This window comes from Etheostoma cragini, chromosome 24 (genome assembly GCF_013103735.1).
Source record: "Etheostoma cragini isolate CJK2018 chromosome 24, CSU_Ecrag_1.0, whole genome shotgun sequence".
Taxonomy (NCBI): Eukaryota; Metazoa; Chordata; class Actinopteri; order Perciformes; family Percidae; genus Etheostoma; species Etheostoma cragini.
Window position 1 is genome coordinate 9,341,822 of NC_048430.1, and position 19,043 is coordinate 9,360,864.

Sequence of the window (19,043 nt, forward strand, 5' to 3'; positions counted from 1 at the left end):
TCGGAATTCCTCTGTGTTATAGAAACACTGTAAGAGAAATCTATACAGTCATTGATAGAGACATTTGTTTGTAACAAGATTGGACACTCCATAACAATTACGCCTAACTACATTATCACTAAAATCCAATACATACAATAATTGACAACTACTGTAGATAACCTAGTGAGTAAATTTCACAAGGAAATCTTAACATTGTTCTGGTTGAATTCAATATGTAGGCCACATTAACCTTTGTGGCAGACAAAAAGCGTGGCCTTTGACATATTTATATCATTATTTGTTATGTTTAGATATCTCATGTTTTCTATTTTATTTACTTTTTCATATATCATTTGATTGCTAGACTATGGGTTTTTTCACACACTGGAATCCTAAATTGTAGGATAAAATGTCCATGACCTGCTTAATTTCTGTCTGTTCACAATACTTAATAAAGAATAATAAAAAAAGGAATGTACAAAGTCCAGGTCTTCAAAGCAGGCCTAGGTCAGGCTGAGTTTTTAAATATTTATTTTGGATTTATTCTAATATTAATTGTTTTAGATTATATAAACAATGTTACATTAGAAAATTGGGCGTTTTCAAAAGTATTTCTCACTTCAACCCATCGATGTACTTGAACCAATTTAGCCATGGTTACAATGTCTTTTTTACAATATTTACTAAGCAATTTAAGGCAGCACTAACAATTTTTATTTATTTTCTTGTATTTGGGAAGTGCACAGTGGGGCTATAACCAAGCTGTAAAAACAGTGCTGAGTAATGTATTTGAAGCTGGTCTAAGAAGTATTTTTCCTTGTTTATTCGCTAACTACTGGTAATAACAAACTAAACCATTATCTAATAGTTGCCCCTTTTCACATTAATTATACACTCAGCTAAGACTGACTCTCTTCATAGCAAAAACAATCTATTGAATTTTAGAAAAGTTCTTATTTCTATACTCAAAGAAATATAAAGATTCAGATATTTTTTTCAAAAAGAGATAACAAGCCAATCATTGCTGACATATCACGCAACAGTTAAAGTTTAACCATTTCCTTCTATAGGAGCCTGTTGGGTTGATGTCAGCCAGCATTATCCCCCCATATACAATCAGATTACTTATCAGTTTTTGTGCCTTCTTCTGGCAACAGATTCTAAGCATTTAACCGCAGGACAAGAAGGGTTGTCAGAAGGAAGGGGAAGAAAAATCAAAGAGTTGAGTCACGCCTGTTCTGATCACTTCCAACTTGTCAGCATCACAACTATTCATAAACACATCACATGCACCTTTAGGGGAGGGCGAGCTATGGGAAAGTTCCACTCTGAAGTCTGATTCCAAAGGTTGCATAATGTTGAAACCGCAGAAAGTAAACAGAGAGATGGAACCCATGCTTTCTGTAAACGTTCAACCTTGAATGTCAAGACTGTTCTTTGACAGCCTCGGCTTCTGTTGACAAGGAGTTTGGACATGTATTTAGTCAACAAGAGGAATCTCAACTTTAACTTAAAATTGTGAGCGATTCGATATAAAAAGCTCAAAATCACAGGACCTTTTCCTCATGATCAATGGTACTTTAATTCTACATGGAAAAATTATTCAGCCTACAAAACATTACAGGAATTATGTAAAAATCCAAACAGTTTGTATCTATCTAAGCAAAGTATGAAGAAATAAACCATTTCTATGCACTGGCGTGAGAAAATCTGCGTGCTGATAGAAAAATGAAACACATATTCTTGTATATCTTGTATATTTTGTCTGTATTTTTTCGTTCAGGGATTGTTGTGCAACATCTAACGCAGGAGAGCATGTGATCAGTGCTTGGAGAACTTATGTCATTGTTGCTGGGGCCACTACTGGTAACCTGCTAAACACACAGGTGCATCAAGAATCCACTACAACGCATAGGAAAAAAGTGGGCGTGCTCTCCCTTTAACTTTACCACTATAAAAGGACATCATGTCCTCAGGAGGAATGTCAACCTGCAGTGTGTGCGCAGTGTGTTCCGAAACAACTTCTTTGGCCTAGAGAACACACCTCAGAACCAGAAGCTGTGCCAGATTAACCATAAGGGCAATTGGTCACCTTCCCGGGGGCACAGGGCATCTAAGGGGCCATGCAGGCCTGGGCTCCGTCAAATTTTAATTTTAGGTCAGTAATTTTATGTTATAAACACAGTCCAAACCTTCCTAATTCTATGCAGATTTTTGCATCCCGTTAAATCAAAATATTATGATTGACCACGTCAAAAACAGTGTCTGCTGCTGTCTGTGAGCTGTCACAGACGGAGCTGAAGTTGGTTTTATATTGGAAGCTCAAACGCAATAATAGATTTTTCGAATGTGTCTAATAGCCAACGTCAAATATAAAACCAACTTTACCACGGTGTCACGGCGAGTCAAAAGCATGAGTATATGGCTGCAGCCTGGAGCGTCCCATGTCGTCCGTCCCGCCTCTCAACAGCTGTGAGCCACAGGAACCTGTGGCGCACGCGTCGTTTGCCCATGCGTGGTGGACAATGCAGGGTGAAGACGGGTGTAAACTGTATGATTTGGTTATTTATTCCTAATGAGAAGGAGTACATATACATATATATATACAGGTGAAACTCAAAAAATTAGCATATGGTGCAAAAGTTCATTCGTTTCAGTAATTCAACTTAAAAGGTGAAACTAATATTTTATATAGACTCATAACATGCAAAGTGAGATATTTCAAGCCTTTATTTGATATCATTTTGATGATTATGGCGTTCAGCTTATGAAAACCCCAAATTCCAAATCTCAGACAATTTGCATATGGTGCAAAAGTTCAGTATTGTAGGCTCAAAGTATCCCACTCTAATCAGCTAATTAATCCAAAACACCTGCAAAGGGTTCCTGAGCCTTTAATTGGTCTCTCAGTCTGGTTCAGTGGAATTCACAATCATGGGGAAGACTGCCGACCTGACAGTTATCCAGAAAACCATCATTGACACCCTCCACAAGGAGGGAAAGCCTCAAAAGGTAATTGCAAATGAAGTTGGATGTTCTCAAAGTGCCGTATGAAGGCACATTAATAGAAAGTTGAATGGAGGGGAAAAGTGTGGAAGAAAAAGGTGCCCAAGCAGCAGGGATGACCGTGGCCTGGAGAGGATTGTCAGGAAAAGGTCATTCAAATGTGTGGGGGAGCTTCACAAGGAGTGGACTGAGGCTGGAGTTACTGCACCAAGAGCCACTACACACAGACGGGGCCTGGACATGGGCTTCAAATGTCGTGTTCCTCTTGTCAAGCCGCTCCTGAACAACAAACAGCGTCAGAAGCGTCTTACCTTGGCTAAAGAAAAAAAGAACTGGTTGGTTTCTAAGTGATCCAAAGTTCTCTTTCTGATGAGAGCATATTTTGAATCTCTCATTTGGAAACCAAGGTCCCAGAGTCTGGAGGAAGAATGGAGAGGCACACAATCCAAGATGCTTGAAGTCCAGTGTGAAGTTTCAACAGTCTGTGTTGGTTTGGGGAGCCATGTCCTCTGCTGGTGTTGGTCCACTGTGCTTTATTAAGTCCAGAGTCAGCGCAGCCATCTACCAGGACATTTTAGAGTACTTTATGCTTCCTTCAGCAGACGAGCTTTATGGAGATGCTGACTTCATTTTTCAGCAGGACTTGGCACCTGCCCACACAGCCAAAAGTACCAAAACCTGGTTCAATGACCATGGGATTACTGTGCTTGATTGGCCCCAAACTCTCCTGACCTGAACCCCGTAGAGAATGTATGGGGCATTGCCAAGAGAAAGATGAAAGACATGTGACCAAACAATGCAGAAGAGCTGAATGCGGCTATTGTAGCACCCTGGTCTTCCATAACACCTCAGCAGTGCCCCAGGCTGATAGCATCCATGCCACACCGCATTGAGGCATTAATTCAAGCAAAAGGGGCCCGAACAAAGTACTGAGTACATATGTGTTATTATACGTTTCAGAGGGGTGACATGTTTTGCATTAAAAACCTTTTTTTTATTGATTTCATGTAATATGCTAATTTTCTGAGATTTTGAATTTGGGGTTTTCATAAGCTGTACGCCATAATCATCAACATTTTATCAAATAAAGGCTTGAAATATCTCACTTTGCATGTAATGAGTCTATGTAATATGTTAGTTTCACCTTTTAAGTTGAATTACTGAAATGAATGAACTTTTGCACCACATTTTAGCAATTTTATTTAAGCAGTCACACATTTTTGTTCCCCCATCCTGTACATATTCAAATATATTTTTCTTTTTACTTTATGCGTATCATTATTTCATGTATATTGTATGTGTGTATATTTTTCCTAGTATTTCATTTATATTTATATTTTGTGCTTTGTGACTGATTTTGCTGCTGTAACACAGGAATTTCCCATTTTTCTTGGGATCAATAAACATCTATCTATCTATCTATATGCTAATTTTTTGAGTTTCACCTATATATAGTGTATGTATATACTGTGTAGACTTTATATATATATATATATATATATACACACAGTATGTTGTACAACTTAAGTAGCATCTGTCAGGCAAAACACTAATGCTAATTTTACCATTTTTGTACATGCCACTCCTGGCACTATGCTGTGTTTGAGGAATTTAAGCCAGTTTCTCTGAGGTTGCTTACTGAGGTAGTGCAACACATGAAACTTATCAACTGTCCCTTAGACAGTGCATCAGAATGTGAAGGAGGTATTTAATAGCACCAATGGGTCACATTACTTCCTGTTTTTAATTATTGTCTTAGTTCAGGTTCTGTCCCAGCTGCCTTTAAACATGCTGTGGTCAGGCCACTACGTTGTAACAAATTCAATGTTAAATGTATAGTAACTTACCGGCAACTGGCCAGCAAGTTATTGCAAATTCTTTTTACAACAAAGGTACTGTACTTCCATATAAAGTATTTTATGTATTCAATGTAAATACGAAACAATTCAACACAACATAAGTTAAAAAAGTAAAAATACAGTAGTTTACTACACCATTTACAGTACTATAGTGGCTATATTGTGACTTTTTTTACAGTGATGCTTTGACTTCTGTGATTTCACCCTATATACTTAGACTACTGTGATTTTTGTCATGTCGACAAGGTTGGAATTCAATTTCAACTCAATTTTATTTATAGTATTAATTCATAACAAGAGTTATCTCGAGACACTTTACAGAAAGAGAAGGTCTAGATCATACTCCAGAATGAGAACATGGATCCATCATGCCTTGTTAGTACTGTGCAGGCTGGTGGTGGTAATGTAATGGTGTGGGGGATGTTTTCTTGGAACACTTTAGCCCCCTTAGTGCCAACTGGGCATCGTTTAAATGCCACGGCCTACCTGAGCATTGTTTCTGAACATGTCCATCCCTTAATGGCCACCATGCGCCCATCCTCTGATGTCTACTTCCAGCAGGATAATGCACCATGTCACAAAGCTCAAATCATTTCAAATTGGTTTCTTGAACACGACAATTAGTTCACTGTACTAAAATGGCCCCCACAGTCACCAGATCTCAACCCAATAGAGCATCTTTGAGATGTGGTGGAACGGGAGCTTTGTGCCCTGGATGTGCGTCCCACAAATCTCCATCAACTGCAAGCTGCTATCCTATCAATATGGGCCAACATTTCTAAAGAATGCTTTCAGCACCTTGTTGAATCAATGCCACATAGAATTAAGGCAGGTCTGAAGGCGAAAGGGGGTCAAACACAGTATTAGTATGGTGTTCCTAATAATCCTTTAGGTGAGTGGACGCTGATTAGCTCTCCTAACAGGCCAGGTGGGAAGCAATGCCATGAGCTGGCATGAGTCCATGACAATGTCCACATTGTCGTTGTGATATTTTGTGATTACATTCGGATTCTGCAATGTTCTCTGTCAGGTAAATCAGTAACTTAGTAGTAGGTATACAGGGGAGTTGCATATGAAGTCGTTGGGTTCCTTCTGTAAGTTATTTTGTGGTATAATTTGGTTTTGATGAATTCTACAAGCAGCAATCCCACGGGCCAAGCAATTAAACCGGCATATTTTCAACGGGCACTGCACTAATTTGTGTGAATCTGCAATTGATAAAAACTTTATGCACTTTTACACCAATCTATTTTGCACAATATAACTAACACAATGTACTGAAGACACAATTTTTTTCTTGTGAAAGACATCAACTCCATTGATCATTTTACATTTGTACACCTGTTTGTTCAAATTCACTAACCGTGAATCATGGATATGTTTATTATTGGCTGTATTGTGCTGATGTTGAGTTGAAAGTGAAAAGGAATTTATATTAATTATGCGTATTTAGATTGAATTCTTTATTTTCACGTTTGCAGTATCAGAAATATCATGAGGAGTGTATAACATACTTATGAGTACATGGCGAGAGATTTTAGATTGATTTAACTATTTAGCAAGTTATTATGTTACACTTATTTCTATGGTTACACCACCATTATACCCAATCGAAAAAAACGACGAAAATTAAGCGGAGATAAACTGAGAAATTACTGCTTTTTAGAAAACATCTCAGCCTTTTGAATATTGATTGTTGTATGTATTGACACTTACTATGGTATGAAGAAAATTACATTCCTCCAAAATATACAAGATACTTTTGGATCCTTTGTCTGTATTACCGTCAACAGTTGCACCGTCCACCTGAACTGCCCTAGGTTGTAAAACGAGCGCTGTTAAGGACTCGTCGCCTAGAAACCACCTGAGCTTTTAACTTCTGTTTAGTCTCTGACATTTGGGTAGCAACCGTTGAGTTGAGTATCGGTATGCGAGCCAGTAAGTTGACATAATTGCGCGACAATTATTTTCTATATAACGAGAAGAAGAATATATTTGTGGCGTTTGTAAGTCAGTAACGTTAATGTTAGTTACCCTAAAGTCATAACGTTGTAATGGCTGGAAGTTGTATACGAGTTGACCCACCATTTGTCGAGTTTAACGATGTGAAAGTCGGGGAGGTTTACAAGACTACAGTCACTGCGACGAATGTTGGAAAAGCTTTGAAGAAAATTTTGATTGAAAAGCCCGCGCTAAAGGTAAATTAAACTTATGTGTTTTTCTATCAACAACAAGCTGTACAGAAAATGACAATGTTAACATTAGCAAATTAAGAATTTGGCGTTAACGGTACGCTAGCTAATTCGCGTGTTAACGCTAACGTTACCTAATACGTCGTGCAAGAAATTAGCTAACGAGCTAGCTAGCTAAAGTGCTGTTAATAACTTAGCTAGCTAACGTTAGCCACCTTTAATTACTCTTAATAACGTTATAGTCATTGTGGGCTTGCTTGATGCGACCACGTCCAATACTACGACAATACCAACAAGTCCAATATTCTAATTTATATTCCATCCATCCTTTTTTTTAAATTAATTTATCAATGTTTTAAGAGAGTAACATTAAAGTTAGTGTGTTGTATCTAACGTCTAAGTTTTCCCTACATTAACTCTGTCATATCTGTGTATACTATATTGTATACCTTTTCTCTCTCTTCTTTTCTGTTTTCTTTTGTCACGCAGTTGTTCAAGTTCACAGCATCTAGCTCAGCCATTGTGGTGGCTCCTGGTCTTTCTGTAAGTGGCTTGCTGGAGTTTACTCCAGAGGAAGAAGAGGAGGTCAGAGACTGCCTTCTGATTCACATAGATGATGTAGAGACCATCAAAATCCCACTGAGGGGGTACGCAGGCTAGCTGTATGATATTAATATGAGTAGATATGTTTTAAATACTTTAATCTTTTTTTAATTTTTTCTTGTTTGTGTTGTGTTTTGCATGTTTTTGTACTTTTATGGATCTGTGTGTCTGGAATAAAGTTGAATTGATTTAGAACACCATCTGTTACATTTGTTGATGTTTACACATACATCATGTACAGACTGTGTATAAAGATATGTACCATCTCCACAAATGTTTTGGCAGTTCAACTCTCTGTCTTTCTTTCTATGCTCCTCTAGGTTTCCCAGGGCTTGCGCCTTCATAATGGACTCAGTACTAGACTTTGGGTGTATTGCTGCAACCAGTCAGGTGATCAGCAAGCATCAACCTATAACTAATCAGGGATCAGCACCAGGTAAATCAATCATGACTTTCTTGGTCTGAAAGGAGTGAATCTAAGTTTTTCATGTGGTATGACATACTCATATTCCAAAAACACAGACTACATGATCAATCAAATTTAAGTATTGGCTGTTCCTGCAAGGGATACCTATCATCAGAATGACAATGCTCTTTTGACTTAATTATTGACCTTATCCTTTACCTTTTTCATTTAAAGCACTCATTTTCAATATTATAAAAAACAAAAAGTTATAGTTGATCTGTAATGAAATACTTCCATTCCCTTTTGAAGACATCATGTCTGACAGCAAATGCATGATGGACAGCATAAGAAAGAAGTCATGTATCACTGTTAGACAACATTACGTTATACTAAAAAGGAAATCGTAGTTCTCTGTTGAATTATACCAGCTTTCCGTCTACAGTAGAACACAAAAAATAAAGTGTGAATTATTCAGACAGAGGTTAATCCTCCATGTGGGTGTGAAACTGATCTGCTGTTAATGTGAACTTGGCATTTTACTTGGCTAAATTTAAATATCTTGTCAGTGAAAAAACGTTGTTTGAGGAAGTAGGTTTTATTTGTTAACTTGTGAATTATTACCAATTTATAGTCATAGTTCCATTATTTTTATTGTGACTAAATTGCCATTGTTCATCATACCCCCAACCGTCACCATCAGACACCACCTACCAAGAACCTTGGTCTGTCCGAGGTTTCTCCCTTAATGGAAGTTTTCCTTACCACCCAAAATGTATGACCAAAAGGGAGTTTTTCCTCCCACTGTCACACTAAATGCTTGCTCTTGATTGCAATTGTTTGGTCTTTGTGAATTATAGAGTCTGGTCCAGACCTACTTTATCTGTAAAGTTTCTCAAGATAACTCTTGTTATGATTCGATACTATAAATAAAATGGAATTGAATTGAATTGTCTTTGAAGGTATCTATCTTTTTTAATACCTTTACTAGGATATTATGCAGCAGTTGGGACTATACTAAATTCACTCCATGAGAATACTTGTATGTATTTCTGTGTGTGTGCATTGAAGGTGTGTTCCAGGTGCAGTACAATGGAGACCCCTCAGTCAGACTCTCACCCTGCAGTGGAGTCATAGCAGCTGGCGCCACCCAGTGGTTGGAAGTGGAACTGTTTACAGACAGACCCAGACAGATTGATGAGAAGGCTCTGTAAGAAAGACTTTACAACAGCAGATAACTGTGAACACAAATAGCATTTATTGAAGGGATTGGACACTAAATTAATCATTGTCATATTTAAGGTTATACATTTTTATACCACTACTGAGGTGTGCACACTCTACCTGAACCTCATCCTCCTTTTGTCCCAGGTTGAAACTTCAGAATCACTCTGCTGTAGTTCTCAGTATAAGGGCTGAGGTAGTGGCCCAGTGCCTTGAGGTTTTTGACCTGCAGGTAATTCATTGGTCCAAGTAGAGTTCATATAGTACTTAGTGGTTATACTCAATTAATCCTTGAAATTCACATTCATCCCTATTGCTTTCCTCCTCAAACTGGTGTTATAAAGATGCTTGTGCCTATTTCTGTAGCCGAACAAAACATAACTGTGCTGTTTCACAGGGGGCTCCACTGTCTTGTCTGTGGTTTGGACCTGTATACTTAGGAACGTCCCGTGTGGAGAATGTGGTTCTGAGGAACAATGCGCCCCAGGCATGTAACTGGGTCTGCCTGCTCCAGGATACTGCTGCTGGGACTGAGGTGGTGAGTGATACCCTCAGGTAAAGTAGTAATAGCTGCCAATCTGCACAGCTGCTATGCAAATAAGCAAGGTTTTGTTTAAGCAAGGGCATTTTTTAGGTACAGGTAGGTTGATTGTAAGAAAAAAAAATTCTCAAAAGTAAGTAAAGATATTAGTTTGGGAGGTGGACAAGTAGAGATAGCTATAGACTGGTCAGTGGTTGATTAGGAGGGGTAAACCAGAAAGAAAGCTTGGATGGCAGTTTGGTTGGAACATGGTTTGGAGGCCAGTTGCACTAAACTGAAAATTAAACAAGCCCTTTACTGTAATGGCTGTCTAGGGAACAGACCTCCAGAAAAGCACAGATGGCGCCCTGTTGGAAAAAATGGAGAGGTGCAGGCCAGCCACCCAAGACATCTCTCGGGTATTAGTGACTTTCCCCAAACAAGGTCGACTGGAACCATATGGCAAAACCACTGTGGCAGTGTGCTTTAGCCCCATGTGCAAGAGGTAAAATGTTTGTGAATGTGCTTCCAAACAAAACAAAAATACTTTTCTTATTGTAATACCAAAGAGTATAACATACCCAATGGTGTAAATAATACATTAATGTTTTATAAAGTAATTGTATGGTAAATGTTCGATGTAAACAATGTTGTCAAATGAGAGGGGAGGACCAGAGAGGGGGTCAAGTATAAACACTGTCAGGGAGGGGGAGAAGAAAAGGTGTTACTCCCCGTCGGGGAATTGAACCCCGGTCTCCCGCGTGACAGGCGGGGATACTCACCACTATACTAACGAGGAAGACGTAGGGATGTATTGGGACTTGAAGTTAACTCTACCACTACGGAAAAAAACACTCTCTTTCAGTACAAGTGAAGAGAAGAAGAAGCACGAGTATTCTGCAAGCCGGCAAGACTACTGTCTTTTCCTGCTGTTTGAGTCATTGAGAAGCAGATATGGCTTCACTCACCATAATGGTACTCACAACACACACACTCATGTCACATTGTGTACTACAAACCAGTTTAACACAAGCGCTCAGAGTACTTATTTCAAGCCAGCAATTCAGTTCATATAACTTTATGAGCAGATTATTCATAATTTAATATACCGATAATTAAAGATAGATCATACTGAAATTTTGATTTCATTATTTGTCTTTGTGTCTTTAGGTAACAGCAGTGTGGAGCTAGCAGTGACAGGCTCTGGGCTGCCTGTGTCTCTGCTGCCTAGTCCCTCTCGAAGATTTGATTTCCTCACCTGTGTGACAGGCCAACGTGTGGACCTGCTGTGTGTGCTGCAGAACATTTGCCCTCAACTTCCTGTCAACTTCCGCTTCCGGAAGTTGGCGCATTTCACCACCAAGCCCTCCACTGGCACAATTGCTCCTGGGCAATGCCAGGTAAGAATGGTGATTGAGCCAGTTATTTATTTTTAATTCCAAGCAAAGGAGCTAATGGTGGAACCTTTTTCTCTCTGTTGCATTCCTCAGGATATAGTTTTGTCTTTTAATGCACGGCAGCAAGGGAGCTTCCAGGTGTGTCAGAAGCTAGATGTCTTAGGTCATGCTGTGAGGGGTGGCAGCACAGCTGAAGATGTTAGTGGACTTGAGCTTTCCAGCTTCCACACCATCACTCTACACCTGTCTGCTGTCTGCTGCAGTGCGACCACACACCCCATGCCTAAACTAAATCCTGGTGAATATTGAAGGATAAATCCTGTGAAAACACCAAAACCAACAATGTACCTTTCTCTCTCAAAACTTTGACTTCCCTACCCTGTCTAAGCTGGTTTCTGCTGCAGACAAAGCTTTACAAACAGTTCACAGAAAATGCTCAGGAATTTCCTAAACAGTTGACCACTATAGTTGTTATTTGTTGATAGATGAATGGGCAACTATGGCTGGGAAAAATAATCAATTATTAGATGCATCGCGAGTTTTGATTATAAAAAAAGAAGAAAAAAAAGAATACTGTCTCCAGACATGTACAAATCAGAAAACCGATTGACTGAAAGAGAACGGGGTAATGGACAACAACTAAGGGTTTAGGCAAGAGTGTAGAAAAAACACAATCAAAAATGGCCAAAAGGAAGACAAAAAAAGTGTTGCACATATACACATGATCTAATACATAAAATAATTAGGCAAAACATCTACTTTATCACATTACATCTCATGACCACCTCATGTTTCATGTTCTAAGAAGCCAATTCTCCACCTTTAAACATGACTGAGCCTCTGACATGGAAGATCACTGTAAGAGAAAGTGACTTTTACACATGTTTAAGGCTTGAGCATGGAATGACTGCAAAATAAAAACCTCAGTAGACAAAACATTTCAAGAAAACTTGTGTGTGACAAATACTGTATATGTCAAAATCTAACAAACTCAGATTTATATGTATATTTTTTTAAATCACGCTATGAAATGTACATGAAAAAATTGTTCGATAATCGGTTTAGAATCAAATCAACATTCTGAACTGGAATTGAATGGAATCGTAAGGTGTCCAGAAATTCCCACACATATGGGCTACCTATGGTTCAGGGACGATATATTTGAATACAAAACGATTCAGTGCAATTTGATTTGATGTTGAAACAATTTGGTGCAATGCGATGAGATATGATTCAATTTGATAGATGCAGTTAATGTTTGTTTAACTTACACACATTATTTTCCCATTATAAATTAAAATAATTTTTATAAAATTGTATACAAATTTTATAAAATAAATAAATATTAAAGGGACTAGGGAATAGCAACGCTAGGACATGCTTATAGTATATACTGTAACTTCAACTTAATTAACTAGCCACTCAGAACCGAATAACATACACCACAGCTCCATGTTAAATGAAACTGCGTCCTTACTGCTGTAGTCTCAGAGACCGTAACTCAAACACACAGCCACTGTGAGCACTCTACTATACTCTACTGTATATAATAATCATATACAGAATTACATGAGCACAATCATACTGTTGTGAACGTTAGCATGTGGCCAGCATGCAAATTTCATGCTATTACTGAACATCTTAGAACACATACAACTTAACACAAACCAAATACATATCTATATATATTTGTACCAGTCTACTCACATGTTTGTGAACATACACATTGATGGAAGAGTCAGAGACTGGAGCTAGTAACCTTTACAATATCCACAATGTCTTCTCTCTCAGCCAGTTTCACCGCTAACTCCAATGAGGTAAATTTAAAGCAAAGCTTCAGTCAATCGATTCGGAACATTAGAACCAGGCCATCGGCCTAATGTTGGTCCATTTAGACTGATGCAGGGGTCCGTGTATTGATATAGCCACATCTGTGATAATACAACTGGAGGCCGATTCGTATTGGTGAATCTTTATGCCCCTAATGATTTTATAACACGTACCTGTCCTGCTCTAATTGGCTGCTTTACAGGCGTCACTCCCGCAGTGACCAATCCAACTGGATCACTGCCTCACGTTCGGTCCAGTGAACTGGCTCTCTGTAGTGGGATGGTGCGTGCCGCTGTTCTCAGCGCCGAGAAAACGCAACTCCAAAAACATCGTAGGAAGAAGAGTCAGAACACACAGGTGGAGGAGTTCCTGGCTTTTCCTAATGACCGAGCCAAATGCACCAGGCCTCCCTCTGCACAAAGACAGTACAGGTAGAGGTTAAAGAAACACACTCTTTTACATTGCCAGTGCAGATTGACAGCTATTTTGTCAATTTAAATGGGTTTGAAACAATCAAAGACAGCAAATCAAAAGTTCCCTTTAAGTATGAGGTTTTTCATTTTTAAGTATATATTTATTGTTAAAAACACTGAAAAATATATTTAGTATAATATTTCGCTTGTTTAAACAAAATAATACATTTAAATGACTCTGTGGTTTTGTTATTTTTATATTTTAAATGTGCTATGTGCTACAACAACAAATTTTAATTTAGTTACTAAAGGACTCCTGTCTTTATCGTGTTCAGGACCATATTCACTGGTGTACAACGCTATCGCTATGTAGACACAAACTATGCTTTCACTGAGGAAGAAGAGGAGCAGAGACAGTGTCATCGACAGATTTACACAGACTTCATCAAACAGCTCAGACAAACACGCCTGCAGAAGATCAAGGAGAGGTAGGCTTTCTCAGCAATTTTCTGATTGTTGACCTAAAGGCCCATCTCAAGCTTCTTTGTCATACAGTTGAAGAGTAAACAGTGTAGTTGGACCTTTGTTTTTGGTTGTTAGACAGAAGGAGAAAATGGAAGACGATGTGGGAATTGGGATTGTTCCGTCTCAAGGGCTTGTACCACCTAGACTCCGCATCAGTGATCTGGAGAGCAGTCAGATCATAGAGATCAAGCCAAAATACTGCCATGCTTCATCAGCAGCCACACGTAGCTGCCCCCAAGACATGACATCCATCAAACAGCAGGTTAATAGTCAGGTCAGAATAATGGATACAGATCAGTTGCCTGTTACACAGTGGAAGTTTAATGCCAAATTCAGGAAAAAGCTTCCTTTTTTCCAGCTCTCTTGATATCTTGCATTCTCTCAAGGTAATGAGTGCAGTTCCAACTACCAGCCAGGAGGTGGCAGACTGCAACAAGACTCTGACAGCTCATGAGCTCTACCAAGTTGTCATAGGTTAGAAAGTAAATTTTGAAGTACTACAGTCACTGTTTCTAATAATGGCATGTACAATCTGTATGATAAGTATTAGAGTGTTTTCACCTAAGTAAAGATGAATGTTTTTTGAATATTGTTAAATGGTGAAATAAAATCTCGCTACTTCCTCATTAGGACCATTGTCAGTGGACTTTGGCGAGGTGTGTGTGCAGTCAGTGTGTGTTCAGAAGCTGGAGCTGATCAATCACCTGTCAGTGTTCGTCTGGGTGCAGCTGGAGGTGGACTGCCCTGAGCTGCAGGGCTCCTCACCCCTCTCCCACGTCCTGCCCCCCAACTCCCTCAACACCCTAGCACTGACTTTCCAAAGGAACAAGCTGGGTCACTTTTATAGGTTGGTGTAGGAACTAGTTCAACACACCTTTTATTACATTTAAATCAATTATTGCAGTTCAAGTGCAAATAAACATACTTCTTTCCTCCAGACCTTTATCCTACTCTGTAAACCAGCAACACCCTGGTCAGATATTGGTCCAGGCTCAGGTTGTCCCCTTGGCTCTGGAGCTGTCCACCACACTGCTAGTGCTTCGCCCCACCCACACTCTGCTTGCCCAATCAGGATATAGGAGCTCAGTCACCCTTCTAAACCAGCGTAACCACGCTGCAGAATTCACATGGAGACCAGTCGTCACAGAAAGCGGCATCCTGTTCTCCATTCGACCAGCTACAGGTGCTCAAAGTGCAGCTCAATTTTAGTTTCCCAGGGCGTGAATACTTTAGTTAGTATTTTAAAAGCCTTCCAACATCAACAATGCACTTCAAAGATCTTCTCCCTCTTCTCCAGCTTTATTTTTAATAAGCATTTTTAAATGCCCATTTGAATTAGGGCTAATACAACAAATCTACCCCCTCCCCAGGTACTGTAGAGCCATACAGGGAATTGGACTGTGAGGTAGTGTGGCATCCCTCCTTCTCATCGCCTCCAAAAGGAGACTTTGACCTCTGTGTCCACGAGGGCAACACACAACGCCTGCACTGTGTTGCTAAGGTTTGTCCCTAGAATAAGGGAAATTACTTTGTATAATCTACTAATATTTACTATTTTTGCTTTCACCAGTTGGTAATGGGTTGGGGGTATGTGGGATTTGGTCATCAGAGAGTTGATCTATGATTAGGGCTGCTCAATTAATCAAATTTTAATCACGATCACGATTTTGGCTCCTACGATCAAATTTGCGTGAACAAGCAATATTTTAAATGCGCCGGGTTTAGAACGCTCAGGTTTTTTTTGCAAAGCCAATCTACCGCTCCGTAAACCACTGTCTGATCATGAGCCAGTCAGAATTGTTTCCTGCACCGCGCAGCTTAGTTTCTAGATGTAGACAGTCACAGAGGACACAGTAACTTGAGAAAGATTCCACAACAGATAGTCGTCGGTCACAAGGTTTACCATTTTACCAGTAAATGCAACATTTTGTCCCGTCTGTGTTGTTTTTCAGACAACAGCAGTAACCAGTGCTAGTTTGTGTCTGTTAGCTCACAGGGCCCAGGGTGCAGCTAACATTTTTCCTATGTCGCACCGGTGCACCTAATGTCCTCGCATCCACTGCCTTTCCACAAACAAAGCATTTTTGTTTGTGCCGATATGGTAACATTTTGCGTCACATGACCTGCAATTGGCTGCAATTCTTTATTATCAGGCTGCTCAAAAAAGTCTATAAAGACTCTTCAGGTCATCCAGAATGCTGTAGCACATGTTCTGACAGGGACCAGGAAAGAGATTAAGCATTGGCTTCCTGTAAAATCCAGAATAGAATTTAAAATCCTTCTTCTCACCTACAGAGCTCTTCATGGTCAGTCACCATCTTATCTTAAGAGCTCATAGTACCTTACTACCCCACCAGAGCACTGCGCTCCCAGAATGCAGGGTTACTTGTGGTTCCTAGAGTCTCTAAAAGTAGAATAGGAGCCAGAGCGTTCACCTATCAGGGTCCTCTCCTGTGGAACCAGGTTCCAGTTTGGGTTCAGGAGGCAGACACCGTCTCAACATTTAAGAGTAGGCTTAAAACTTTCCTCTTTGATCCTCCTTAGTTACGCTGCTATAGGCGTAGACTGCAGGGGGACTTCCCATGATGCACTGAGCACCTCTCTCTTTCTCCTTCTCTCCATCTGTATGCATCTCTTTCCATTATTGCATGTTACTAACTCGACTTCTTCCCTTTCCCAGAGTCTTGTGCTCTATCGCCCCTCTCCTCTCTCCTCCTATTGCTTCCTGCAGGTGTTTCTGGCTCTGGATCTGTCTGTCTGTCTGTCTGTCTGTGTCTTTTTCTCTCTCTCTCTCTGTCTCTTCCTCTCACCCCCAACCGGTCGAGGCAGATGACCGCCCTCCCTGAGCCATGGTTCTGCTCGAGGTTTCTGCCTCTTAAAAGGAAGATTTTCCTTCCCTCTGTTGCCTAGTGCTTGATCTTGGTGGGAACTGTTGGGTTTCTGTAAATAACATCACAGAGTACGGTCTAGACCTGCTCTTTTATGAAAACTGCAATGAGAAGACTATTGTTGTGATTTTGCGTTACATAAATGATATTGAATTGGATTGAATTGAATATAAACTTTTCAATTAATTCTTGCAACACTGTTAACGATTCAATTATTTAACAACTATAAGGAATGTGCCTTCCAACATGAATGATTTTTGTCACCTTGAAATGGCTCGAGACAGCTATAATTAGGGTTAATAGGAAAAAAAGATTTCAACAATCCTAAACTGTGATAAGTGAAAGGAAATAAATTCTTAAAAAGAAAGAGTCTTTGTAGGCAAATTTTTTGTCATAAAGAGGCATACTGTATATCGATTTTTCCTCTGACAGCAGCCTTAGTGTCCCAGAAATCAATTCAGCAACAAGAAGTGTTGTGTTTTAAGTAAGGCTTGGGACTTTCATGGTTTTTTCAATAGAAAAACACTCTCCCACTTGTAGTACTTGTTAGTCTGTTATCATAATCATTAATATTGCTCTCTTCTCTGATGCCTACACATGCTCCAAATACATGTACTCTGGGGGCTGTCAAAAGTCCTTTTGTAAAATGTGCAAAATCAGTGACTTCAGTGAAATTAGACAAGGCAGGTTAAGGGAAAGTGGGTAAACGACAAGTGTAGAATACAACACTATGTATTGAATATCACAGAATAAGGTCATATAACAACATTTCCTTTTCCCTCTCAGTTTGGGTCCACCAGTATCCTGCTGGCAGACAACCAGGTCATTTTTGGATCAGTGCCCCTCAAGATGCCTTCTATGAGAACTGCAGTCTTACACAACATTGGGAAGAACCATGCCTACTACCAGGTACCCCCACCCCGTACACACACACACACACACACACACACACACACACACACACGGATACACGGATACTTAGACAAATAGCTGGTCTCTTTCTGTCTGTGTTTGTTTGTGGCAGGTGCTAGATGTGTGCCCTCTACCAGGCTTGGTGGTGAGTCCATCTGAGGGCATGTTGCCAAGTGGGGGACAGGTGGCGCTCAAAATCGACTTTAACCCTGACTCTGTCTTTAAGTTTTACACCAGAGTGGAGGTGAGATAGAGAAAAAAAAAAAAAAACAGAAAGAGAGTACTCTCTTTGTGTGTGTGTGTTTGTGTGTGTGTGTGTGTGTGCGCGTGTGCGTGTGTATTTGTAAGCAATAAAAACTGAAATTTTAAGTACACTAAGCATGTGTGTGTATTACAGATAGCTCTGAGGAACATGAAGTCCATTGAGCTCAGAGTGTCTGGATCAGTGGAGCCTCCAAGTGTAGACATCAGTGTGGTGAGTTTCTGTGTGTGTGGTGGTTACCAAAGCATCGCTGGGTGTATTTGGTTTATAGAAGTTGATCCCAAAACGTCCCAGTTAGAGAGTAATTGCCGTAAACATATTCTTTCTAAAACTTGACATTTTCAGGGTTTAAATTGGTAGCTCAGAGGTTGCGGTTGCTGCTCCTTGATGCACGGGAGTTTACGTAAACACAAAGAAAGCAGAAAGTGAGGGACATCTGGCGGAACTTCCGGCGTGAACCGTTGTCGATCCAGACTGAGCTTTTCAACTAAAGTTATTTATTTTAGATACAGAAGTTCCAAGGGCAAAAATACACTGTTTGCTGCTTCCATTTTCTGGAACAGTGTTCCGGGATTTCTGAAGCAACGCCCGACTGAAAGGATTTTAAACTTTAGCTAAATGAAAACATTGGTAAACATCCAATCATATATCTGTTTTGTTTGTTTGTATTAGTTTGCATGTTTTTTAACCTGCATTGTCAAGAAGGCATTAACTGATTTCTCCTTCCATCTTTTCAGTCCCATTTCCAGTTTTACGGGGTCCATGCTGGTTCTCAGCGAGCAATTCCATTCACTCTGGCAAACCACTCGTCAGCCGCAGCCAGGGTTACCTTTGACCTGTCAGAATACTCAGACTTCTCTGTAAACCTCCCTCAGCCCTCAGCAAGTATGTATTTCAACACAATGCAAATCACACAGTTACTGTATACTGTATGGCAGAGGTTCTCAAACTCAGGTCCAATTCTAATTTTTTTATTTCATTTTTTTTAGTCCAAAACGATTGGCGATAACAAAATAACATTTACATT

The 19,043-nt window shown here is 39.7% G+C and overlaps 1 protein-coding gene and 1 non-coding gene across 3 annotated transcripts in view; one reads left to right on the forward strand and one right to left on the reverse strand.

The window, feature by feature from the left end:
* Positions 1 to 6,697: 6,697 nt before the first annotated feature.
* The window catches only part of LOC117939149 (cilia- and flagella-associated protein 47-like), a 72,834-nt gene continuing 60,488 nt past the window's right edge, over positions 6,698 to 19,043 (forward strand). The window contains exons 1-21 of one of the 2 annotated variants that reach the window (XM_034864196.1): positions 6,698 to 7,045; positions 7,529 to 7,686; positions 7,963 to 8,078; positions 9,117 to 9,255; positions 9,417 to 9,501; positions 9,667 to 9,807; positions 10,125 to 10,294; positions 10,655 to 10,764; positions 10,960 to 11,189; positions 11,280 to 11,484; positions 13,219 to 13,447; positions 13,765 to 13,917; positions 14,030 to 14,228; positions 14,341 to 14,428; positions 14,585 to 14,801; positions 14,893 to 15,137; positions 15,325 to 15,455; positions 17,629 to 17,751; positions 17,867 to 17,998; positions 18,152 to 18,229; positions 18,754 to 18,901. In XM_034864196.1, coding sequence (XP_034720087.1) covers positions 6,902 to 7,045; positions 7,529 to 7,686; positions 7,963 to 8,078; positions 9,117 to 9,255; positions 9,417 to 9,501; positions 9,667 to 9,807; positions 10,125 to 10,294; positions 10,655 to 10,764; positions 10,960 to 11,189; positions 11,280 to 11,484; positions 13,219 to 13,447; positions 13,765 to 13,917; positions 14,030 to 14,228; positions 14,341 to 14,428; positions 14,585 to 14,801; positions 14,893 to 15,137; positions 15,325 to 15,455; positions 17,629 to 17,751; positions 17,867 to 17,998; positions 18,152 to 18,229; positions 18,754 to 18,901 — 3,241 coding nt within the window. In that variant the 5' untranslated portion in view covers positions 6,698 to 6,901. The remainder of the gene's footprint in view (positions 7,046 to 7,528; positions 7,687 to 7,962; positions 8,079 to 9,116; positions 9,256 to 9,416; positions 9,502 to 9,666; positions 9,808 to 10,124; positions 10,295 to 10,654; positions 10,765 to 10,959; positions 11,190 to 11,279; positions 11,485 to 13,218; positions 13,448 to 13,764; positions 13,918 to 14,029; positions 14,229 to 14,340; positions 14,429 to 14,584; positions 14,802 to 14,892; positions 15,138 to 15,324; positions 15,456 to 17,628; positions 17,752 to 17,866; positions 17,999 to 18,151; positions 18,230 to 18,753; positions 18,902 to 19,043) is intronic. The other variant, XM_034864197.1, reaches the window with a different exon arrangement.
* trnad-guc lies at positions 10,517 to 10,588 on the reverse strand. The gene has a single exon. It is a non-coding gene; the product is annotated as a tRNA-Asp (tRNA).